Source organism: Geotrypetes seraphini, chromosome 8, assembly GCF_902459505.1.
Source record: "Geotrypetes seraphini chromosome 8, aGeoSer1.1, whole genome shotgun sequence".
Classification (NCBI taxonomy): domain Eukaryota; kingdom Metazoa; phylum Chordata; class Amphibia; order Gymnophiona; family Dermophiidae; genus Geotrypetes; species Geotrypetes seraphini.
This window is the reverse complement of record NC_047091.1, coordinates 31,397,669-31,422,783: the sequence shown is the minus strand read 5'-3', so window position 1 is coordinate 31,422,783 and position 25,115 is coordinate 31,397,669. Positions and strand designations below refer to the sequence as shown.

Here is a 25,115-nt window from a genome sequence, read left to right as displayed (position 1 = left end):
GACAGCTTAAGTTTTGCCGTGTCTATTTTAGCTTTCAAAGGCTGCAGCCAACACAGGCATAGCTCCCAGACTTTTGAGATGGGGGCAGATAGGGGTTATTGTTGTGCTGGAGTTTATTCTTTTACCAGAGGAAGGGGGGGGGGGGGAAGGACTTTTGTGTCAAAACTAAAGAAATCATTGAGCTTTTTCGGGTGTAGTCCTGGCTTTTCTCAGTGATCCTGGCTCGTAAAATTCATGGCAGAATGTCCCATGCCCCCTTCAAATGTCCGCACTCTTTTAAAAGAAAAAAAACCAACTATCTTCCTGCTGCTTCTCTGTGTCCATGAGAAGGTCACTTGCTTGCCCGTGCCAGAAAGCTTTGTGTAAAAGCGGGGTTTGCACGAGGGCTACTCATTTGCACAGTGGTGGCTTTGGGTGATGTTTCTCATGCAAAGTCTGCCGTGCCCCTTACATCAGCCACTGCTCCTTCTCCTTACTGTAGTGCTGTGCCCACTTTCGGGTCAGCTCTAGGTAAAGGTCAGTTTGGTGAGGAGCATAGTCCAGGTACAATCTCGTTGGGGTCTTCTTGGGGACTGCTTTCTCTATCTGCGTTCCTTCATGCCACTCATTGAAGGACGTGATGGACACGATGTCCGGCCGCACCGTGAGTGCCGCCTGCAGCGCTGTCTCATAGTACTTACCGTTGACTCGGTTTCTGGTGTTGTGGTTGTTCCACGGGCGAATGCTGGTGTCTATATATCCAGGGCCGACACTGGGGATGAACAATAAGTTGTTGGCGTCACAGAAGGTCTTGATAGCTTTCCAGTTTTGGTGCGACGAACCAAAGGAAAAGCCGTTGGATGCAAAGTAGGTGTACATGCCGTCGTAGCCTGCCGCGAGGATGTCATGTTTGTGCACTTCTTCTACAAGCAAGGCTATGAACGTAGCATCGTAAGGAGTGTTGCGGATCGAGTGAGAGCCTGAGGGCAAGAGCAGGTTGGCCCAAGACTCTGGAGGTGTCAGGTACGAGTCGTAGATGTAAAAGAGGGGAAGAGTTCTTCCTGTGCTCGTCTTGTACCTGTAGAAAGCCGTGTGCGATCCGTATCTGTTGGAAACGCAAAGGCATGATTATTTACACTGTGTCTCTTCAAACCAAAGAAAGCGCTAACAAGGGAAGAACTTTTGACTGCCAGTTTCCTCTTGCTTCTAGCTCAGTTGGAGACCTGAAGTTTCATGCCCAGCTCCCAAGCGATTTTTCTTAATTTTAATTCCCCTCCCAATTTACTGTAGTTCAGTCATTGCAATGACCATTTTTAACTACAGTAGAGTTACCATATTTTGCCCCAGGATAAATGACCCCGCCTTGTCCCATTCCACTCCCAGCCTCGCCCCACAAAGCTGCGCCTCTTCCAGATGAGCTCCTGCCGCGTCTGGAGGGCCTGGAGCATGCGTGGGTGTATATGATGTCATCTGCGCATGCTCAGAGGCTCTCCAGATGTGACCGGAGCTCGTCGGTGCTTTCCATAACCCAGACAAATGCCAGGTTTTGGAAAGTCCATCAGGGATCCTGAACACGTCCTGGTTTTCCTGGACGTCTGGTAACCCTAAACCATTATTTTGATTTTTGAACACAGATATCACTAATTTCAATATTTCATAACAGCATCGATTGCTATTCAGATAGTATTGCACGTATCATAAACATTTTTTAAATGTTATATATACTGGCTATTTGACTTCCAGCACACATGTTTGTGTCTTACTTCATTAACAATTATGAATAAAGGTTAGTTTAAATCATCTTATGGTTGCTAGAAGTAAATATATCTAAAACTGACGCCAGTTGTTTCAAGGTACGTCATTTATATTGACGTCATCAAGGCCATGATTGGTTGAAAAAACTTTAGCGTTCAATTTAAATATGGGCGCCATTTTAGTTGTAAGTCCGTGTCGACAGAATTAACAGCAGATTTATAAATGGCAAGTAGTTGTTTTAGATGCATTCGTTCCAATATATTTGCTAACAGCTTTTGAATGAAGTCATGAGAGGGAGATGTTTGATACATCAAGAATTTGGTGTTAAGATGTCAGTCAGTATGGGTCTCTATATTGACGTTATTTTAGTTTTGACACAAATATGTTTAACGAGCAATACTATTATAACATGCAGGTTGTATAGTTTATTCTAAAATCTGATTTAGAATTATGTAACACTCCTTGGTGCTTTCTGTAGCCACTCTTTGAATTTCTAATATTGTTTTTAAAAAAATTTAATACAACGATTTGTCTAGCATAATATTAATATAATGTGTTCTTTCTTTTCTTCTTCTGGCACAATTTTAAGCTTTATTGTTACCCTTGAAGAAGCCCATCAGTGCGAAACGGGCTGGGCCTCCGTTGGGTTATTGAGATAAGTGCTTTATCAGTATTTCACATTTGAACAAGATGAATATTATGTGAATACTTGATACATAAGATGCTAGTTATATACATGCTCATTCATAAGAAGAAAATTGTTATATAGTCACAATATGATTTAAAGAGAAAATAAATCACAAAAGCATACATAAAAAATTGTATTTAAAAATTAGAAATTAAAAATTCAAGGGTTTTTTGACCAGTGATGATACCCACCCCGAAAAAGTTGTGACTCATTGATCACATTCTTGGGGTATTTTGAGGTCTTTTTTCCCTTGTTTTAAAATACACATTATACATTACAAGTGTTGCTATTTTTTGTTATTTTTGAACCCTAAACCAGAGGTCATGTGTCGGGTTACAGCCTTCTACAGTCTGTTTCCAGAACTGAAAAATAGCGGAAGCCATGGCATTATTAGCCTTCGAAAAGCATGTCTTCTTTATCTGAAAATGATTTGCATGGTTTTAAGTCCAAAAGCCTTCAGCAGGCTATGGGTGGAAGAAACCAGCTTCCCAGATATTCCCCTTCTTCTTCTTTTTTTTTTTAACAGTAATCAGATTTGATTATTTTGATGCTTTTTTTTTTTTTTTTTGGTACCAGGGCTGGCCTAATGATGGCTTTGGGTTCTATTCCTGGGCCTAGCTCCTGCTTCTCAAATAGTCCAAGGCTGAGGAGGAATATCTGTAAGGATCCTGCGTCCCTTCTCATCAACACCCCCTCTCCCCACAAAAAAAAAAAAAAAGCTCACAAGAGCCTACCTGTCACTGATGTATTTGACGTTGTCATGCACCGTCTGGTCGCTGCGCCCTTTGTATGGTTGAATGTGGAAGGCAACCTGTAAAAAGAGGGTGGAGGGCTGAGAGATGAGGAAAAAAGTCTGCACGGCTGCTTTGATTTAAACAGAAACCCCATTTGGCTGTGGGCTTGAAGGGCTGGGGCTAGGGAAATTAGGTTTAGCAAAGCACAAATCATATTTGTCCAAGCTCCACAGGTGTTAATGGACCCGATGTGCTTCAAGGTTAATTTTACTTGGTTGGTGACCCCATTAAGAATCGTATCTGGACTTAGAAAAACTACTTTCAGTGTTGGAAATAAGATGCATTTGCCATCTTTGTAAACAGTGTACTTAGGAATTAGAACTAGAGAATGACACGGGGACAAACCTTTCCCTGTCCCTGTGGGAACTCATTTTTCCATCCTGTCCCCTCAAGTTCTTTTCTGCCCCATTCCTGCAAGCTCCGTCCTCATCTGCACAAGCCTCAAACACTTTAAAATCCTAAGTAGCAACATTCTAGAGCTTAGATTGTGATGTCATAATGCCTCATTCCACCAATGCCTAACCTCCATCCTCATCCGGACAAGCCTCACAGGCTCTAAAATCCTAAGTAGCAACATTCTGGAGCTCAGATTGTGATGTCATAATGCCTCATTCATCCAATGCCTAAGCTCCGTCCTTATCTGTGCAAGCCTCACTTTAAAATCATAAGTAGCAACATTCTAGAGCTCCGCTTGTGATGTCATAATGCCTCATTCCACCATTGCCTAAGCTCCGTCCTCATCTGCACAAGCCTCAAACACTTTGAAATCATAAGTAGCAACATTCTAGAGCTCAGATTGTGATGTCATAATGCCTCATTCCACCAATGCCTAAGCTCCGTTCTCATGTGCAAAAGCCTCAAACACTTTAAAATCATAAGTGTTCCAGGCATGTGGGGTTAAGGCACAGCTTAAAGGAATAGGGCAGAGACAGCACCAAAACCCGTGGAGACAGGGAAATTTGTCCCTCTGTCATTCTCTAGTTAGAACCCAACTTGGAGTTTTGTTACGTTCTGCCCCTCCTGGATGAGTCTTGCTTGAGTTACAAAGTAACTGCAGACTTTCTTACTCTTAGGAGTAGCTGGATGCCCTAACAAAACTACAATGTGCAATTGTTTTCAAAGTATCTCCTAGGTGGCCCTTACTACTGATGGGTAAAGCCTGGCCCCAAATTGCTAGAGCTAGAGAGCTGTTCCACCAATGAAAAGATTCTTCATCCTTTGAAGAGAATTGGCTGAAATAAAACCTCCCAGCCTTGGATGGTTTTGAATAACACATAGCCATATGGTAAATGATGAAATGCCGCAGAAGGAAAAGGCGTTGTGCGTTTTTTTGTTTTAGAAATTCCAGAAGTGGTTCTCAGATTTCATGAGACAGTGGACTTCAGCTTTTTTAAATTCCAGGTAGCTTGTATGTGTTCCATCCAGTGTGAGAGGGGGCTTGGTGTATTCCTTTTTCGTGCCACTGCCTCCAAGGGCAGTATGAGTTTTAATTGCCAGGTCATGGTAGCCCAGTCCCCTAGCCAAAGCTAGCTTCATATACAGGCTAGGTGACTGCTGTTCAGTGATGAACATTTTGCTCCAGTGAAATTCATCCAGGTCAGTGTCTCTCAAACGTTTTTTTTTTTTTTAGCTCTGGCACATTAAACGGAGCAAATGGTTTTCACGGTATATTATAATTGAAATTTTAAAATTGCAAAACCAACAAAAAATCGCCCCTCCCCCTTTTATAAAACCATAGCGCGGTTTTTAGCGCCAGCCACCGCGGTAACAGCGCCAATGCTCATAGAATTCCTATAAGCATCAGAGCTGTTCCCGCTGTGGCCTGTGTTATGGTTTTGTAAAGGGGGGGGGTGGTTTAAATTTAAAGTTATTTATTGAAAGTTCTTTAAGCTATGGATGGGTAACTGTAACAACGGTGAAACTAAAGTAGATAGAATAGAATTGCGGGAAGGGGTAAAACACAGACCTTACGAACCTCGCGGATCTAAAACCTTAAAAATCTGAGGTCCGTGCATTGACAAGTCCGCCTTTTAGCTTCTTCCACCGCTTTCCCTGCACGCTCAGCTCAGGCCCCCGGCTCCGCCTTCCCTAGTGGCTAAGGAGGGAGGAGGCGCACAATGGCTTTTGTTAATTAGCCCGATCGTCCCTTCCTCCAGATCTCTCCCTCCTTTCCTCCAGATCTCTCCCTCCATGCTGATTCCGAGAGCCCCCACGATATACTGGATGGCAAATAGCTGGGTTGGGAGGGGGGTGTTAAAAAATGTGTGCAAAGGTCTGCAGTGCATCTGACCTCGCGGTCCTCATGGATCTGAACTGCCCATCTTTAAAAATCTGAGGTCTGTGCCATTTTTAGTCTCAGCATAAGTTAGGATCTGTCAGACCTAAATTGCCATAGAGGTCCGTCAGACCTCAGATTTTTAAGGATGTGCGGTTTTAGATCTGTGAGGTCCGTAAGGTCCATGTTTTACCCCTTCCCTAGAATTGCTAATCAATGTGATGGATGTGCTTGTTTTTGACTGCAAATTAACTCAAAATGGGGCTCAATAGTCAACAAGCAAACATGCATTTCATCATCCACCATCTGCAGTCGTTCTCTTTTTTTTTTTTTCAATTTAAATTATGTCAGAGCTGAAAATCCAAGTTCACAAAGTTAAGAAGATCCAAATGGTAACAAAGCCTTGATTGCTTTGTTGCTCAAGTTAGGATAACTACTGCATAAAAAATAAAAATAAAATGACTTGCAGTTTTCAAGGACCAATCATGTCAACGACTGATGCTTGTCTGGGCGGTTGTATCCTTACGCACACAGACGCTCATAACATTGACAGACTCTTGTATATTTTTAAAAATAAAGTAAAATTCTGAAATATCTCACGGCACACCCAGAATTTCTTTGGGGCCCACCATTGGGCAGGGGCACAGTTTGAGAGACGCTGATCTACGAAATGCCCATTTCCTGGTTAATGAGGGTCAGTCTCTCCACCCAAGGGTCTGGAACAAGAACTATATTAATTGGGATTAAGTGGAGGGTTGGGGTTAGCATGTGGGGTGGTGGCGGTCGCTATTCCGCTTGCCCTCGCTGTGGTTCTAATTCTGAGTTCCCATAAAACTGCCAGTTTTCTTGAATTTATAACGTGGACTGCTGGACGAGGCCTCATCCTTGACTTTTTTTCCCCCCTGTTCTCTTTCCTTTCATTATTTTATAAGTGGCGATGATGTTCTATGAATGATGGCAAATTAAGACATTCAGTAAACATATACGTCTCTCTCATCAGCCCTGCTCAGAAGCAAAAGTATCAAATCAAAGATTCAGGCACAGAGTGGAACGATTCTTTGCGGCCGTTTCAGAGTGGGACATTTCGTTATGACCACGCTGAATCATCCTCTCCACCTCGCTGGCTGTGCCTCTCCTTCTCTCCACCCCAGTGGAGGTGTGGACTAGAGAGTTGCGCGGGGACAGAAATCCCATCCATCCCCGCCCGTCCCTACCAGAATCCTCTCTGTCCCCACCCGTCCCCGCCGGGATCCTCTCTGTCCCCCCCAGGATCCTCTCCGTCACCGCCAGGATCCTCTCCGTCCCCACCCATCCTCGCCAGGATCCTCTCCATCCCCACCAGGATCCTCTCCGTCCCCACCAGGATCCTCTCCGTCCCCACCCATCCTCGCCAGGATCCTCTCTGTCCCCGCCAGGATCCTCTCCGTCCCCACCCGTCCCCGCCAGGATCCTCTCCGTCCCCACCATCCCCGCCAGGATCCTCTCTGTCCCCACCCATCCCCACAAGGAATTACCTCCATCCCCGCCCGTCCCCATAAAAAGCAGCAATTACTTCTTACAGGATCATCAATTCCACAGTTTCTTTTCTGTTTGCATTGCTGTTTTCCTTGTGGAATTTCTTTGGTGGAACCCTTTTTTTGTTTTCTGTTCAGGTAATTAACTTATAAACCCCCTCTTTTACTAAGGCTGACGTGTCCATTATATTATATGGACGAACCCTGCTTCCAAAGTCTTCCATCCCTGTGGGAGTCCCATTGGCTAGAGGGGGGTCCCTGTGGGAGTCCCGTGTGCCAGAGGGGTATCCCTGTGGGAGTCCCGTGGGTTAGGGGGGATTCCCACGGGACCCCCGCGGGATTCCCACAATCCCCATTCCCCTGCAGACCTCTAGTGTGGACTCCTCCCCCCCCAGGTGTTGTCTTGGGGTGTAGGTGCCTCTTCTCTCTGCCCCCTCCCCCATATCTCTTGAAAAATTTTCGCCCCGTACTCTAGCCTTGGCTCCTTTCTGATGTCACTTCCTGGTCATGGGACCAGGATGTCATGTCAGAAGAGAGCCAAGGCCGGTGTGAGCAGAAGCTGGAAGATGATATGGTAGCTAACCTTTCAAGAGTTATGAAGTGGGGGGGGGGGGGGGGGGTGCTCAAGCAGTGAGGAAGAATAAGCGGAAATCGCCCTCCAATGAGGTCAGGCACTGCTAAGATTCCTCCAAGCTGACAGCCGGGTGTGGGAAGATTCATTGCGACCGATTCAGCACTGAAACAGCTGCAATGGACTGCATTCTGAGGCAGCTGCGATGAATCGCCCTAATACCTAGACCCCTCAGGCAGACCTGCATTACTAGGGTAACTGTGTATCTTTGTCCAGGGAAACAAAGCTGGTCTGTTGCTGGTTTTACCACATTCTGTGGAGGGAGCTGTATTTCCTGCTTCCCTTTGGGCGCTCAGTCAGATCTATAATTCCATGCCCTCAATGGGGCAAAACAGGCCTGGATCAGCCTGTCCTCCCAGGCTGGTTTTTCACCCAGTTCAATCCAGTCCATTGATTATATATCCATATATTGAGCCCTACCATCAGTGTAGGTCGGAGTGGGCCCCCACAGTCCTCACGGGTCACAACCCAGTCGGGTTTTCAAGGTTTCCACAATGAATATACATGATACTGATTTGCGTGTACTGCAGATCGATCTCATGCATATTCATTGTGGAAATCTTGAAAACCCGGCTTGGTTGTTGTAACCCTCAATGACTGCAGTGGCCCACTCCTGGTATAGATATTGGTAGTGAACACACATAGTACAGGTGTTCTTAACCCAGTCCTCGGGACACAACTAGCCCGTCAGAATACCCATAATGACTATGCATGAGTTAAATTTGCATACAATGAGTGTTTGTCAACTCGGTCCTGGAGTGCCCCTTGCCAGTCAGGTTTTCAGGATATCCACAATGAATATGCATGAGATAGATTTGCATCTCAAGGAGGCAGTGCATGCAAATCCATCTCATGTATAGCTGACTGCATATAAGCAGTATTCATCAGGGAGCACTGGGGAGAGGGCCACACCCTAGCTGTGGTATCTTCAGAGGGCAGTGCTCTTTCCTTGTGGACAGTACCTTTATGCTGTATCTGTGCGCTGCGTCCAGTATGAGGGGCACCAGATCATCAGCTGGTTCACCATTGTCGTCTGCCACGCCAGGAGGGTACCAGGACAGAACCAGCACACCTGCAATGGAAAGATACGACAATGGGCCTATTGCAGATGCCTCAGCCACTGTTCTAGGCGATTCTCTAAAACAGGGCTGCCCAAGTCCGGTCCTCGAGATCTACTGTTAGGCCAGGTTTTCAAGATATCCACAATGAACATGCATGAAAGAGATTTGCATACCAAGATGGCAGTGCAGGCAAATCTCTCTCATGCATATTCATTGTGGATATCCTGAAAACCTGGCCTAACAGTAGATCTCGAGGACCGGACTTGGGCAACCCTGCTCTAAAACATGGTTTTCCAGTCCTGCCAGGTTTTCAGGACATCCACATTAAATATGCATGAGATATATTTGCATAGACTGGGTTTCTTATGTAGGCAAATGTATTTCATGCAACTCTATTCTGGATCGTCTGAAAATCCATCTGAGCATGGCGGTTTGACTTAAAAGCCCTGCTCTAGAATTACGGTGGTGGATTGATGCTCTCTAGGCAACGAATCCCACCCCATTGCAGCAAATTTCACCTATTGTAGCTTATATTTAGTAGATTGACATTTTTTTAAATATATAAATTTATCCTTGGGGGCCTGAATCACAGAGGCTTTATTTCCCCCATTGTATCTATCATTAAAACTTAGCAAAGCAGGTTCTAGGTGTGTAAGGATGGCATCTGTTTTGTAGCCAGTTTTCAAAAGACTGGGGAGTCCATTGATCAGTTGTTTGTCTGCAGTGTTGTGTCTAGTAATGGATACATCTGATAGAGTGCTATTTTTATCTTTTTTTTTTTTTAATTCTAGTTTTTGGGTTTTGGCATAAGTACGTAAGCATAACCATATTGGAAAAGACCAAAGGTCCACAATCCCAGTTTCCTGTTTCCAACAGTGGCCAATCCAGATCACAAGCACCGGGCAAGATTCCCAAAAAGTAAAACAAATGTTATGCTTTGGAACAAGTGGTGAATTTGATAATAGCTCTTTTGGGAACTTGTCCAAATCGTTGTTTAATCTCGCTAAGCTAACTGCTTTTACTACATTCTCCGGAAACAAATTCTAAAGATTAGTTACATGTCGAGTAAAGAAATATTTTCTCCAGTTTGTGTTAAATGTACAACTCAGTCGTTTCATTGCATGCCACCTACTCCTTGCAGTTTTGGAAAGAGTGAACAAGTAATTCATGTCTACCCATTCCATTCCACTCAGTATTTTATACATCTCTATCATATCTCCCCTCAGCTGTCTCTTCAAAGTGAAGAGCCCTAATCTCTATAGCAGTGTTTTGAAAACTGTGTGCTAGTGTACCATGGTGAGATTCTGGGTTTGCCCCGAGATGCTGTTGAGGAGGAGAGGCACTGGCACTGGTTGACTGCTTACAGGACATGCCATGCGGCGAGAGACACGTTCTGTGGGCAGTCAGCTGCTGCCTCTTCTCCTCCAGCCCCCCCCCCCCTTTTACTGGCATAGTAATTGCAGCTTCTGTGCATGCCCGGATGTTGGCGTGATGATGTCACACATATGCATGACATCAATGAGTCAAAGTCTGCACATTTCTGGATGCCCTCCAGCCATGGCACTGAGTTTAGTGTGCCATGGTTTCAGAAAGTTTGTGGGACACTGCTCTATAGTCTACAACCTACCAGGACATTTGAAAAAATGCCCGATTGGGCAGGTGAATCGAATCCAAAAATTGATTCAATAGGTAAAGTCAAATCAAAAAATTTTTTCCCCTGAATTGGGCAGCACTACTGCACACCTCTAGTCCTGGAGTTTTCCAGGGTACTGCTGAAGTCAAGATGCAGAATAGGAGAGGTGTGGATCTCCAACCCCGGAGGGCTGCTCACTCGTCTGATTCTCAAGGTAATCAAGCCATGCTAACGTATCAGTTTCTTAAGTCACATACAGTACTTCTCATGAAAAACTGATTACCTTTTACAGTATTCTGCAAACGAAAGCAATCTACAGTCTTCCATCCTTCCCCCCACTACAACACACACCTATACAGAAGAGATGAATGACTGCAGAGAAATCTTGTCTCGTATTTATAGAGCAAGACCTGATTACTCATTTCAGATGTAGACTCAGGAAAGAAAGATTAAGGAAAACAGAAAAAAAGTAGCTTTGGAGTGGATATAGTCCAGGAGAGAGATGGATGAATGAATAAATAGAGAATCAGAAAAGAAAAAAATCAGTGCTCAGCCTCATGGTAAGCAGTTTTAGAATAATTCTGAGTTTTTATTCTATAAGCCTGGATTTGTTAAACTAAGCTAAAGCTTAGCTTTGTATACCGGGTCATCAACCAAATAGAAGCTCGACTCGGTTAATAATAATTGAATAAGATGCAAAAAATGAAGAAAGAGAAAGGAAATGAAAAAAAGGGAGGAAAAAAAACCTAATGCGGCTGATTTCCAAGACATTTTGCAAGCAAAATAGTTTTTAAAGTTTTACAAAAGAATTGAAAAAGATAAGAGGCATTCCGTTCCATACTTGTAAACAAAAGATTGACTAAGTTTCTTAATTCCTTTTATTCCCTTTCCTGAAGGAAAAGAAAGCTTGAATCGTTGGGTACATCTTGCAAGAGAGAACCTATAAACGTTCCAAGATAAAGGGACGAAAGGAGCAAAAATACCATACAGGATTTTGAAAGTGATACTTGCGCATTTGAAATGAATCCTGAGATGAACAGGAAGCCAGGGATGCTTTTCAAGGTTATTACTGCATCATAGAGCTGTGAACTGGTTTGGGTTCTTTAAATATATACCGAGAAAGAAAAACCACACCAGCATCCCCTCCCCCATCCTGGGTACAGATGGTTTTTGCCCTCCATGCCCACTGTTCTGTGTGGTAGACCATTTGAAATTATTAGACCAGACTCTGGAGTGATCATGAAGGCTTATGTACTGCTAACATCTGAAGCTGTCTACCTCCTTTGTCTTGTGGCCACAAGCGGCATCAGTTGGGGGAGGGAGAAGGAGAGGAGGGGGGGGGGGCTGAGAGAAACTGGTCGATTGACCGGTGCTGCAGAGAAGATTAAATATCATTAAAAGAATGAGGTCCATTGTTACAGAGAGAAGAAAGCTGTCACATCAGCAAAAATAAGAAACATGCATCTGATTTAAAAATTAGCTGAGCTTAGGGTTACTGTACTGACATTCATGGGGGGGGGGGGGGGTGTTAAAAGGAAGTAGGGTATTGCATCAGTATCCAGCACTCTGCACTTCATAGTTACACACTGGAGCAGATGCCAGTTCAATATGCCCCTTACAGGGCAGGATTTAAAGCAGAGGTTTTCAACCCAGTCCACAGGACACATCCAGCCAGTCAGGGTTTTCAGGATACCCTCATTAAATTTAGAGGGTCATTGGTGGCGTTGATACCCCAAATTATGCCTAGAGCAGCTTTTCATCCAAAGGTTAACGCCCACTGAGCACCAGCGGCTGAATGACTCACTTAAAGGAACCTTGAGGTCCTTTAACTAAGGCGTGCTAATCAATCTAGCTTGTGCTAAAGATTAGGGCATGCCCATAGAATATATCAGGCCCTTAGCATTTAGTGCACTAGCAGTGGCTGCGGGGACAGGGACAAGGCCATTCACCGCCCCATGGAGCGGTGAATGGTCTTGCCTCCGCAGTGAGGCATCAAGGATTGCGCAGTCCCCACAGCCCCCACCCGCCTACCCAATCGATCCTAATGTTTAGCTAGCTCTCTCCATTCTCCTCACCTTAGTTTGTAGGTTTTCTTTTTCGGCGACTCGCACGCTATCAAAGAGCCACGCATCCGCGGCTGCTCAGTGTTGAATCTTCTGCTCTGATGCAACCGGAAACAGGAAATTGCAGCAGAGCAGAAGATTGAACACTGAGCAGCCGTGCGTGCACGGCTCTTTGGGAAAGCGTGCAGGTCGCCGAAAAAGAAAGCCTGCAAACTAAGGTGAGGAGAAGGGAGAGAGCTGGCTAAACACTAGGATCGATTGGGCAGGCGGGTGGGGGCTGCGGGGACCGTGCGATCGCGCGTGTTCCCGGCTCAAACTGGAAGGAGGGAGTGAAAGGGAAAAGGATTCTGGGCCAAGGAGATGAAGATGGAAAGAAAAACCCACAGCAGGAAAGAAAGGGAAGGACAGGCAGGTGAGCCAAATGCTAGAAGCAGAGGGGGGGGTGGGGGGGGGGGGGGGAGAAAGAGGGAAAAAAGCTAGATGGGGTTGAAAAGAAGAGACACACTGGTATGGAAGAGGAAGATAGGGGAAATCTGGACACAGGAAGGTAACAGAAAGGGGAAATTATGTGCATGGGGCATAGGGACAGAGACATAAAGGGGACATGCCATGGGGATGGTATATGGAAACGGGGGGGGGGGGGGGCAATGGCAGATACATATGGGAGATATTAGAAATGGGGAAAATAGGAGCACAGAAGCGAGATGGTTTGTGGGGATGGGACAGGGACCGAGCTCGCAGGCTCTAGTGGCTTGCACAAATTACATTGTAACGTGTCACTTAAATAAGAGGGAGGAAGGTAGATAGATAAGCCATGCGAGGGGAGCTGAAGGGTGGTAGAAAGGAACAGATGGTAAAAGAGGGAGGGAAGGGTGGTGGTGGAAAGGAATAGAACAGACATTGAAGGAGGGTGGAGAGGAACAGACCCTAAAGGGAAATGTGGAAGACAGTGGGAAGAAGACAGATGCCAGACTATGGGGGAGCGGAGGGAAAAAGATGGGTGCTAGACCAATTGGGGGGGGGGGGGGGTGAAGGGAGAGGCACAGTAACAGCAAATGGAAGATGCAGAGAGAAGGCACACAGTGGATGGAAGGAATTGAATGAGAAGATGTGGAAAGCAGAAAAAAAATTATATTTCTTTATTTTTTGCTTTAGGATAAAGTAGTATATTATTTGTGTTGATAAAAATTTATAAACAAAGCCCTGCCAGCTGAACATCTCTTTCTCTAGTTCAGCAGCAGGAACTTTGATTTATAAGAAAGGAATAAGCTAAATATTACAGTACTAAGGCTTATATGGATGCAGCGGGGATGGTGACGGGGCGGTGAATGGGATGGCAGTGGCGGTAACGGGGCGGTGAAAGGGATGGCGGTGACGGTGACGGGGCGGTGAAGGGAACGGCGGTGACGGGGCAGTGCCAAGGATGGTGGGCTGGGGACGGGGCGGTGATGGGGACATATTTTTTTCCCCGTATCATTCTCTAACTCGAACCCGGCTTCCCTCCGAAACCGGGAGTTACGTCGGGGGGGGGGGGATGGGGGTAGAGAAGAGAAGCCAGCATGGACCATTAGAGCCCCGGAGCATGCGGGAGATAGGCCAGCCACGGAGGGAAACTAACTTGCTCTTGCTCACTTCGGGCCTTTCTCGCTGCTGGGTCCTGCCTACTTTCTGTTTCCGTGAAACAGAAGAAGAAAGGCCCTTTGGGAGATAGGTCAGCGACCAAGGGAAACTTGCAACTTGCCTTTGTCTGTAGTGAATCTGCTGGGTGTGTGAGATGGGGGGGGGAATGGGAGGAGTAATGCTACTTCACCCAATTAGGGGGGAGGGGGAAGAGAAATGCTGCTTCTGCTGTACCCAATTGGGGGGGAGAAAGAGAAATGCTGATGATACTGCTGTACCCAGTGGGGGGAGGGGGAAGAGAAATACTGCTGCACCCATTTGGGGAGAGAGAGGGAAGGAGGGAGAAGGAAGATCAGGAAAAGGAGGAAAGAGATGCAAAGACCATGGGAGGGAGGGAAAGGAGATACCATACCATGGAGTGGAAGAGAGAGATGTCAGGGCATATGGGGGGGGAAGCAGGGCCAGATTAAAGGATAGGCCCAGTAGGCACAGGCCTAGGGCCTGAAGTAGTCAGGGGGGGGGCCTGCCAGTGCTGTGCTTTGGGGCCTCACCCTTGCTGGATTCGCTGGCAGCAGCAGCAGCCTTATCATCATCCCGGGCGACCCCCAACCCGATCCGACCCTCCTATCTCTCCCTCCTTCCCTCATCAGTGACGTGCCAGAGGGAATCACGGTAGGAGAAAGCCCTGAAACAGCCTGCTTAGAGTAGAGCAGTGCTGTTTAGAGTCTCGTGATGGGAGGGAGGAAGAGATAGGAGGGTCGTGGGGGGGAGAGCAGCAGTCTGCCCCGGGTGTTCAACCTGGCGTCATTAACTTCTTCGGCTAGCATCAACATTTACAATTCACTGCTGTTGCCAGCTTCAGGCCTTCCTCTCTGACGGGCCCTGCCTACTTCTGTTTCCATGAAGGCAGGACCCGACAGAGAAGAAGGCCTGAAGCTGGCAACAGCAGCGAATTGTGAATGCTACTGCCTGAAGAAGTTCATGACGCCAGGTCATGGGTAACAGAAGGAGGAAAGGGAGCGGAGGGGGAGAGACTTGCTACACCCAACTGGAGGGAGAAAGAAGATGAGGGAGGGAATGAAACGAGATGCCAGGGATTGGAGGGAAGGGAGGGAGGAAGAGATGCCAGGGCATGGAGGGAAGGAGGAAAGTATGCCAGACCAAGGGGAAAGGAAGGAGGAGATGTCAGAGCATTGAGGGGGAGGGAGAGATGGAAGAAAAGGAAAGGAGTGAGATGCTAGAGAATCAGGGAAGGGAAGATACCAGACTGTGGGGTGCGAAGGAAAGAAAGGAGAAGAGAGAGATGCCAGAGCATAGGGGATGGGGTGGTGACAGAGAGAGAAAAATGGAGAGGTGGCAGAGCTGAAATCAATCATGTACAAAGGAGAAGAGAAGGGGCACAGGATAGACAGTTTATTGAAGGAGCATAAAAAGAGGGAAGGTGCCATATGGAACGGGGAGAGGGCGGACAGTGGATGGAAGGTGCTGATGCTGTATGGAAGACAGAGCAGACAGATGCTGGCTAGAAAGAAGAGTGAAGACAAGATGATTAAAGCAAAAACGACAAAAGGTATAAAAAATTGTTTTGTTGCTTTACGTAGAATCAAGTAGTATTGTATCTATTGATTAAAGTTTATAAATAGGAAATGGAAATAAGGCAGTTTTTTGGGGACTAAACCCCTTTCCTCAGGTCAGGACAGGATACCATAACAGCAGGGGTGCCCAAATGGTCGAGCGCAATCGACCAGTAGATCGCAAAGGCAATGTGAGTCGATCGCGTTGCCTTGGCAATCTTTTTCTTCCTGCCTCCCTGAGCCAGGCCAGGCATGTAGAAGACTTCACTTCCGACGTCAATTCTGATGTCAGAGAGGAAGTTCTGGGCCAGCCAATTGCTGCCTGGCTAGCCTGGAACTTCCTCTCTGTCGTTAGAATTGACATCAGAGGTGAAGTCTTGTGAGTCCGGCGCTTGTACATTCCTGGCCTGGCTCGTGGAAGCAGGGAGAAATCGGCATGGTGGCTTAGGGGGTAGGGAAAGAATCGGGGAAGTGGAGAAATTGGCGCGATTGCTTGGGGGGTAGGGGGAGAGAGAAAGAAAGAGAGACAGAAAGAAAAGGGGAGGGGCAGAAAGAAAAAAAATATTGGATTTATAGTCAGAAGAAGGAAGTGCAAACAGAGACTCATGAAATCACCAGACAAAAAGGTAGGAAAAATGATTTTATTTTCAGTTTAGTGATCAAAATGTGTCTGTTTAGAGAATTTATATCTGCAATAGCGGTTTTTAGCGCAGGGAGCCTATGAGCATCGAGAGCAGCACAGGGCATTCAGTGCATCTTCCTGCTCTAAAAACCGCTATTGCGATTTAGTAAAAAGGGAGGGGGTATATTTGTCTATTTTTGTATAGTTGTTCCTGAGGTGACATTGCATAGAATCGTCTGACTTGACCTCTTTGAAAACCCACGGAATATAAATGATAATTAACATTTTCTCTGCATACAGTGTGCTTTGTGATGTTTTAAAAAATTTTATTGTTGGTAGATCATTTTGACTTGGTCATTTTAAAAGTAGCTCGCAAGCCCAAAAAGTGTGGGCACCCCTGCTGTAGAGCCATTTCTTGTATGACTGGATGAGCTATATTTATCTTTTTTTTTTAGTTGTTTAAATTCATGCAGAAATAAATGGCTAGATTGAACCTAATGACTTCATTAACGCCTGTCCCTTTTTTTTAACTTCTATACCATTTGAAAGAGGGCAAATACTTCTTAAATTTAGTAAAAATATTCTGGCACAAGTGTCAAACCTTAAAAAAGGATGTCATATTGAGCATTGGAAAATAATAATAATAATAATTAACTAATAAAAATAGGGCTCCTTTTACTAAGTTACGATAGTGGCTTTAGCGTACGCTACGCGTGCTAGATGCTAACGCCAGCATTGAGCTGGTGTTATTTTTCCCACGTAGAGCAGGGGTTTGTGCGCGCTAGACATATGTTAGTTTAGAATAGATAGGTATAGATTAGTTTAGTTTAGGTTAGGTTAGGGCCCTGCTGAAAGAGTGGTTGCAGGCTTACAAATCTTTTGGTCAAAGAGTGCGGCGACAGAGAAAAGTATGTGTGTATTCGGCCCATGGAAGAAGGGGGGGGGGTCGGGGGGGAAGGGGTGCGTGGGGGGCCCAATAGGATTGCTCAGTAAGGGGCCCAGAAATTTCTGATGGTGGCCCTGGAACAGCATAACCGTAAAATCGTTTCTGGAACCTCCTTCCATAATGCCTATTGGAATACAGCAGCTGGGGGGCATTTTAAAACCACTGTTCTTCACATGAGAACTGAAAATAATCTTGCACAATCCCTCCTCTTGTCTAAGATGGGGGAGAGGGGGGCACATTTTCAAAGCAGCTTTTATGATGTGTGTTCTTTTAGCCAGATTAAAAAGAGGCACAGCTGGAGGCAAGTTTAGGCTGATGAGGGACGGGTGGAGGAAAGCAGGGCACACATCTTCAATTTTCAAATGTCTGGGCGCTATTTTGCCCCCATTGACTGCCTGTGTTAATCGCAGCTTAAAACACGGGTGTCAAAGTCCCTCCTCGAGGGCCACAATCCAGTCAGGTTTTCAGGATTTCCCCAATGAATATGTATGAGATCTATTAGCATACAATGAAAGAAGTGCATGCAAACAGATCTTATGCATATTCATTGGGGAAATCCAGACTTTGACAGCCCTGGCTTAAAAGAATGAATGACTTCTTAAGAGAGTGGTTTAGGCTAGCTAATAAGTTTCAGAAAGGAACCTACCCAGTCGGTTTCCTTTGAGAATTAGCTATACTTCACCAGGCACATGTTTAAAGGGGTGACTTTCTTAGGGGTGCAACGTACAGTATTAGCAGAAACAGACAGGCAGCAGGATGGCTGGAAACGGTTCAAATCCCAGTAGTTAGCTAGAGTTTTTGAGAGTAAGATGCGGGGAAAAGATTTGCCATTTCGGACGGACAACCAAGTCGCCATGTACTATGTCAACAAGCAGGTGACTTTCTTAGGGGTGCAACGTACAGTATTAGCAGAAACAGGCAGGCAGCAGGATGGCTGGAGACGGTTCAAACCCCAGTAGTTAGCTAGATTTTTTGAGAGAAAGATGCGGGGAAAAGATTTACCTTTTCTGCCCCATCCCAATGAGCTCCGCCCCCAGCATCCATACCAGTATCTTTTTCTTAAGGCATAAATGGGAACAACATTCGTTACAACTGAATCCCTTAACCCTACACCACCACAACCTGTACGTTAACTGTTCTGATTTCTCGAACCCGTGGATGAACAACACATCCTCTCTGGATTCTTTGCCCTGTAGCTTTGACAGTGCATGCGTAGGTTCACGAACGCATGGATAAACTTGGGTGCAGAGAGACCCCCCGAGGTCTCTGCTTTGCACTCTATCCATGCACGCAGGCTTCAGTCCTTAAATTTCTTTTACTGGACACTTACGCGCAAGGCCGATCGCAGGTATCACCTCAGCCGCTTCAGGTGCCATCTCAGCGCAGCGGTCAGTCTCCAGCTGAGACGAGGGCAGTGGAGTGTGGTGGACTATACGCATTTGCTCATGCTGATTGGGACAGAGAGGGTAGTTTTGATGTGCCGATTATTTTAACTTTGTTAACCACCTTGATTTGAGAAAAAGGGTTAAGAAAAGCGGTTTATCAAATTAACTATAACCATATAAATAACAGAGGCAACGTGGCAAAGAAGACATGACAGCCTACAGTGGAAATAAATACTTAACGAAAAATGTTGAAGAAATATGTCCCGATGTGAGTGACAGAAACACCCTAATTGAAGTTGGGATGTTGGATCAACTATTGTACCCTTGATACTTAAATTTTGGAGATCCAATTGGGATCAAGTGAACAAAATATTGGAAAATCCAGTGGCATTGACATATGATACCATCCTATTTGATACGTTAATGAGGGCTAAAAGCCAAATATCTGCTCGGAATAACAAACTTCTCTTTATAATGACAGGGGTTGCCATACAACTTATTTTGAGGAACTGGAAAAACTGGGATCGGTTAAATTACGCTTTTTCAAGTTTCAAGTTTATTATAAATTTGATCGCTTATTCAAAATTCTAAGCGATGAACATATCAGTAAAATTACAAAATTAAGGGGGCAACAAAACAGAGAACTAAACCTTACAAAACATATTGAAGACTAACTTTACAAACATAATAAAACACGAGGAAAGGATGGGAAAAGAAATACAGATTGATTGATAGAAGAGAAGACAATTATGGTAAAAAAAAAAACAAAAACAATAGGAAGGGAGAGAACAATGAACCTCAGAAGTTATGGGATTGGAATGAAACTCCTAGTCAGTCTTTCTAATTATTAAATGCATCTTTAAAAAGAAAGCTTTTTTAGTTTGCTCTTTAAATTTATCCAAATTGTTTTCTTCCCTTAAGTAAATAGGGAGGGAATTCCATGTTTGAGGAGCTGTAGCAGAAAAGATGAAATGCTGCCGTGTGTTAATAATTTTAATAATTTTTGGTGGGAATCTCTGTGTTCCACTTTTAAAATGGAACGTATGATGGACATTATAAGAAGTTTATGAATATTTGGGAACCATTGACAAAATTCTGTAAGGACTAACTGCTGATTTTCCCATTTCATAATACATGTTCAGGGTGGGTGGGAAGATAATTTTTTTTAAATTTAAAGTGCAATTTTTGGATATGTAGATTGGTGTGTGTGTGTGTGTGTGTGGGGGGGGGGTGATATATGTATTTGTCATAGAATATAATTTTGAATGATTTTAAGTGCTGTTAAAGTGTAAAATGTCTGTAAAGTATGTTGCACTTATTTTTGCCTTTAAAATGAATAAAGATGTATTTATATATAACAAAGAAACACCATAATTTGTATAAATAAGATAACTGGGATACCAAGGGCACAAGGGTAATCATGAAGGACAGTGTGCAGTGATACCAGAATATATGAAAGAACATCATTTTCTGTACATAGATGAAACCGCGTGAAAAAATCATGTGGACACAATTTTAAAGTGCTTCAAAGGTGTGTGTGGGGGGGGGGGACCCCCCTCCCACTTTACTTAGAACTGTTAGCGCTCCTGTTGTGGGGGGTGTTGGGGGAGAACCCCCCATTATAGAGGAAACGGCCTTTTTCCCTCCTTTTTAGGGAAAAATTATAGTTTCCTCTGTAATAGGGGGGGGGTTGTTTCCCCTCACCCCCGATGGGTGCACCAAGAGTTCTAAGTAAAGTGGGGGGTTTCCCCCCATACCCCCTTGGAGCGCTTTAAAATAGTGTTTTAATCCAATGCGCTATTGTCCGCGCCTGATTGTCTTACATGGTTTTGACTCATCATCTAATTTTCGTTAATCTTTATTCCTACTACTATTTATCAATTCTATAGCTGAAGCCATTTGTTTAATATATGATGTTTTTCATATACAGTATGCTTTTTTTATATATATTGTGTGTTTCAAGCATGTGATTCAAGCATATATTTAAGTGAAAAATTGTAGGCGGACCTTAGGAAATTGGAAGACTAGGTGTCCAAATGGCAGATGAAATTTAATGTGGAGAAATGCAAAGTGATGCACATTGGGAAGAATAACCCGAATCACAGTTACCGGATGCTAGGGTCCACCTTGGAGGTTGGCACCCAAGAAAAGGATCTGGGTGTCATTGTGGACAAACGATGAAACCTTCTGCCCAATGTGTGGCAGCGGCCAATAAAGCAAACAGGGTGCTAGGAATTATTTTAAAAAGGGATGGTTAACAAGACTAAGAATGTCATAATGCCCCTGTATTACTCCATGGTGTGACCTCACCTGGAGTATTGCGTTCAATTCTGGTCTCCTTATCTCAAGAAAGATATAGTGGCGATAGTGACCAAGATATAGTGACCAAGATATAGTGACCAAGATGGCAAAGGGAATGGAACTCCTCTCATATGAGGAAAGACTAGAGAGGTTAAGGCTCTTCAGCTTGGAAAAGAGACAGCTGAGGGGAGATATGATTGAAATCTACAAAATCCTGAGTGGAGTAGAACGGGTATAAATGGATCGATTTTTTGCTCCGTCAAAAACTACAAAGACTCGGGGACACACGATGAAGTTACAGGGAAATACTTTTAAAACAAATTGGAGGAGATATTTTTTCACTCAGAGAATAGTTAAGCTCTGGAACGTGTTGCCAGAGGTTGTAGTAAGAACGGATAGCGTAGCTGGTTTTAAGAAAGGTTTGGACAAGTTCCTGGAGGAAAAGTCCATAGTCTGTTTTTGAGAAAGACATGGGGGAGGCCACTGCTTGCCCTGGATCGGTAGCATGGAATGTTGCTACTCTTTGAGTTTTGGCCAGGTACTAGGGACCTGGATTGGCCACCGTGAGAACGGGCTATGGGCTTGATGGACCGTTGGTCTGACCCAGTAAAGCTATTCTTCTGTTTTTGTCTCCTTTGCACTTATATTTATGAAATATTTTTTCAGACCAACTCCATCACCCTTGAGGCAGGCCTCCAATGAGAGGCCTAAACATGGACCATGTCGGGTCACTGAAGATAAAATCCACTACACTTGTGTATTGATACATGTGTTGAGTTTTTATTTGAGCTTTTAATAAAATTGTTGATTCCCAGGTTGATGTGTACAGTCCCCTTCTCTACTTGACTTTCTTCTTTTGCAGAACCCGGAAGTGACGTCAGCGGGAGAGCCAACGCGGTCGCGAGGAGCACGCTGAAGTTGTTGCTCGCGGTGGTGAAGAACTAGAAGTATGAGGGAAGGGAAGGGGGGGGGGGCACACGTGGCGAGGGGAGGAGGGGGAAGAGGTGGGGGATGGAGAGGAGGACGGTGCCCCCACCAAACTATAAAAGAAACTGGATTTAAATGTTTACTTTTAAGTGAATTTAGAGTTTGAGACTGAAGACACTGAAAATGAAGTTCTTCACCTATTCACAGTCAGCAGCAGCACAAACTTTTTTCATTTACAGTATTCCCCCGTGCATTCGCGGTTTGCAAATCATGGACTTGCTCATTCGCGGTCTGCTCCGACCACATCTTCCTGTAGTAAAGTTGGGCTACACCAATCAGGAGCTACGTGTCAACTTTACTAGAGGAAGAGGCGGTCGGAGCAGACTGCGAGTGATTTTCTTCACCCGCCGGCGCTCCAGCTGCCCTCTCCTGCCTCTCCAGCCTTTTGACAGGTGAAAAACCATATTCATGGTTTCTCAAAATTCACGGGGGTTCCTGGAACAGAACCCCCGTGAATTTGGGGGGAGTACTGTATAGCACAGGAGGCAACAGTGCCACTGGCATAATAAGGGGGGGGTGCAGAAGGAGCGGTCTGCCTTAGGCTTAGGCACCTGTCCTGCTCTCTGCCCCCTCCTTCCCAACCCCCCATCCACAGCGTGCGTGCACCCCGTCCCTTCCCTCTTACCTCTTTAATTTTTCCTGTACGAGCAGCCTTATGAACTTGATGCCCGCGTCGGTGTCACTTCTCCGACGTCACTTCCGGGCCCAGCGACGTCAGAGAAATAGCTGGCACGATGTGGGCAGCGAGTTCATGCTGTTGCTCTCACCTGGAAAATTAAAAAAACTATGGGGGAAGGGAAGGGGAGTCGGGAAGGAGTGGGGGGGGGCAGAGAAGAGGGAGGGGGAGAGGTGCCACTGCCCTGCGCACCACTTACCTTCACTCCGATGCTGAACAGTGCAAGCCTTTCTCGCCAACATCCTAAATATGCAAAAACGAATGCCATGACTTTTACATGTGCAAGGGTTAAGTAAATTTGAAAATGTAGAGATAAGAACTCAATCAGGAAAATGTTAAAAACCACAACTATTTGTAGACGCATTTCTTTGAGCAAATAATCTGTCTGAGATTGAATCTGTCTGTTTTGCTCTTATCTTGTTCTGATTTTTTTTACTATAGTTTATGAATGTAACTTTTTGTAAACCGTTATGGAAAAAATGGTATAGTAATTTTAAAAATAAATAAATACATTTGTAATTTTCAAGAGAAAATAGTATAATTTCAGGAGCAGAAAGGACAGCAATAGTTTGACACTGAAATATTTGAAAAGCAGGATTGAGTAGAGGAGAGGTCCATATAAGAATAAAGTTATTATTATTATTATTATTATTATAAACCATTATTAAGGTAGACATGGGGAAAACCAGTGCTTATTCCTGGGAATTGATAGCATGAAATCTTGCTACCTTTTGGGACTCTGCCAGGTACTTGTAACCTGGACTGACCACTGGTGGAAACAGGAGACTGGGTTGGATGAACCATTGGTCTGACCCAGTACAGCAGGAGTGTCAAAGTCCCTCCTTGAGGGCCGCAATCCAGTCGGGTTTTCAGGATTTCCCCAATGAATATTCATGAGATCTATTTGCATGCACTGCTTTCATTGTATGCTAATAGATCTCATGCATATTCATTGAGGAAATCCTGAAAACCCTACTGGACTACGGCCCTCGAGGAGGGACTTTGACACCCCTGCAGTACAGTAACCAAAGCTTCTGAATGGACACCTTTTTCTGCAATTTGGAAAGAAAAAAAAATCACTTACATAAATTGTGTAAATACCTTAATTCTGTTTCTTCTCTGGAAATGTATTTAAAGCATACTTTACCGATTGCAGCTGCCTTCAGCTGTTTCATATGTTCTTCGAGAACAGCTGGATCTCTTGAGCTGTAAGGGCCTAATTCAGGGTAGAAACTGGAGCCTAGGTCCTCTGGGGGGCTGTGTTTCCCTTTGGGGTAGCTTGCAGAGATTTTGGGGTCCCAGTGAGGCACCATCACATGGTCCCAGTGCAAGTACTTGCCATCAAACTTTGGGCTCCCATACCACAAGTAGTAAAAGGTGTGGAGATCGTAGTGTACCGTGGGCTCCGGGTTTGCACCTGTGCTGGTCAAAGGGTGAGACCGGGAGATCGCTTCTTGGGACACCGCATGCTTTTCTAGCCCACCCATGAAGGGCGACAACTCCAATCCCGGTGCTAGGTCGGAAAAGCCATCCGTAGGCTTTAGGGTCCTCAGTCCCATCATGGTGCCGAAAAGAAACAAGATAAAGAGGAAAAGCGCCACAAAGGCCCTCCGGCGTAGTCTGGCCATGGTAGATCCCCCTGCTGAGCCGTGCCAAGCCTCAGTTTCCCACGAAAAGCCGCTTCATCTCAAAATTCCTGAAGCACTTTTGAAAGATGGAGACAGAGCAGAATTTGTCAGGCCTTGGGCGAAATAACAAAGCCAACATCATTGAATCCTCCTACGGAAATGAGGGAGAGAGTCGTTATTTCTGACAGTGCACTGTGATACTGTATGTATACTCAAATATAAACCTATCTGAATATAAACTGAGGTAGCCTTTTTCTCATATTAAAAGGGGGGGGGGGAGGGGAGAAGGTAGACTCAGATATAAACTGAACTTGCAGCAGTCTTGCAAAGTTACTGTGGGAAGTTTCGTCAGCCATTTTGAATAGTGAGACTGCACGGGGCAGAAGCATAGGAGGATCGTTCTTGCCCTGACTGACCACTGGACCAGCAGGGTTTAAGGTAGGCCTGCGATGGATGCGAAAAGGGAAGACACAAACATAAACTGAGACCCCCATTTTTGGGCCCCAAAATCTAGGCTTATATTCGAGTATATACAGTAGGTCTTTTACACATGTACAATTCTTTCTGGTTTATTTTATTCCAATGGATGCATGTTTTAAAGTATGCACTAATCTAATCTAATCTAAATCATGGATTTATATACCGTGTCATCTCCCCAAAAGGAGCTCGACTCACTTCACATGAAAATCGATAATCAAAGTGGGAGTAGTTTAGATTAGAGAGAAAATAACTTATTAATAAAGACCCTCTTCCGACATCCTAGAGAGAAGATAACTAATTTTCCTTAAAACAATTTTCTAAGAACTGTTGAAATAGTGTTTTCATGGATTTACGGAAAATCTGGAAGGAGAGAAGAGTTCTAACACAAGAGGAAATCCCATCCCAAATCATTGTAAAAGTACATGAGAAAGATCGAGTAATATTACCTATAGATTTTGTTCCTTTTAACCCCTTCCCACCCCAGGGGCGCATTCACTCAGTTT

At 44.8% G+C, this 25,115-nt stretch overlaps 1 protein-coding gene across 1 annotated transcript; it reads right to left on the bottom strand.

Annotated features, from left to right (window-relative positions):
- Positions 1-195: 195 nt before the first annotated feature.
- Positions 196-24,207, bottom strand: MANEAL (mannosidase endo-alpha like). Its single transcript, XM_033956976.1, has 4 exons — positions 23,652-24,207; positions 8,599-8,708; positions 3,157-3,233; positions 196-1,084 (listed from the first exon to the last, which is right to left on the bottom strand). The coding sequence occupies exons 1-4, from the start codon at positions 24,130-24,132 to the stop codon at positions 448-450; spliced, it is 1,305 nt and encodes a 434-aa protein (XP_033812867.1). The 5' UTR covers positions 24,133-24,207; the 3' UTR covers positions 196-447.
- Between the last annotated feature and the right edge of the window lie 908 nt (positions 24,208-25,115).

Coding starts and splice junctions, on each gene's coding strand:
- MANEAL (XM_033956976.1), bottom strand. CDS start 24,132: ATGGCCAGACTACGCCGGAGGGCCTTTGTGGCGCTTTTCCTCTTTATC. Junction 8,709..23,651: donor GCTGAAGGCAGCTGCAATCG/GTAAAGTATGCT, acceptor TTTCCATTGCAG/GTGTGCTGGTTCTGTCCTGG. Junction 1,085..3,156: donor GTCAAATACATCAGTGACAG/GTAGGCTCTTGT, acceptor CGTTTCCAACAG/ATACGGATCGCACACGGCTT.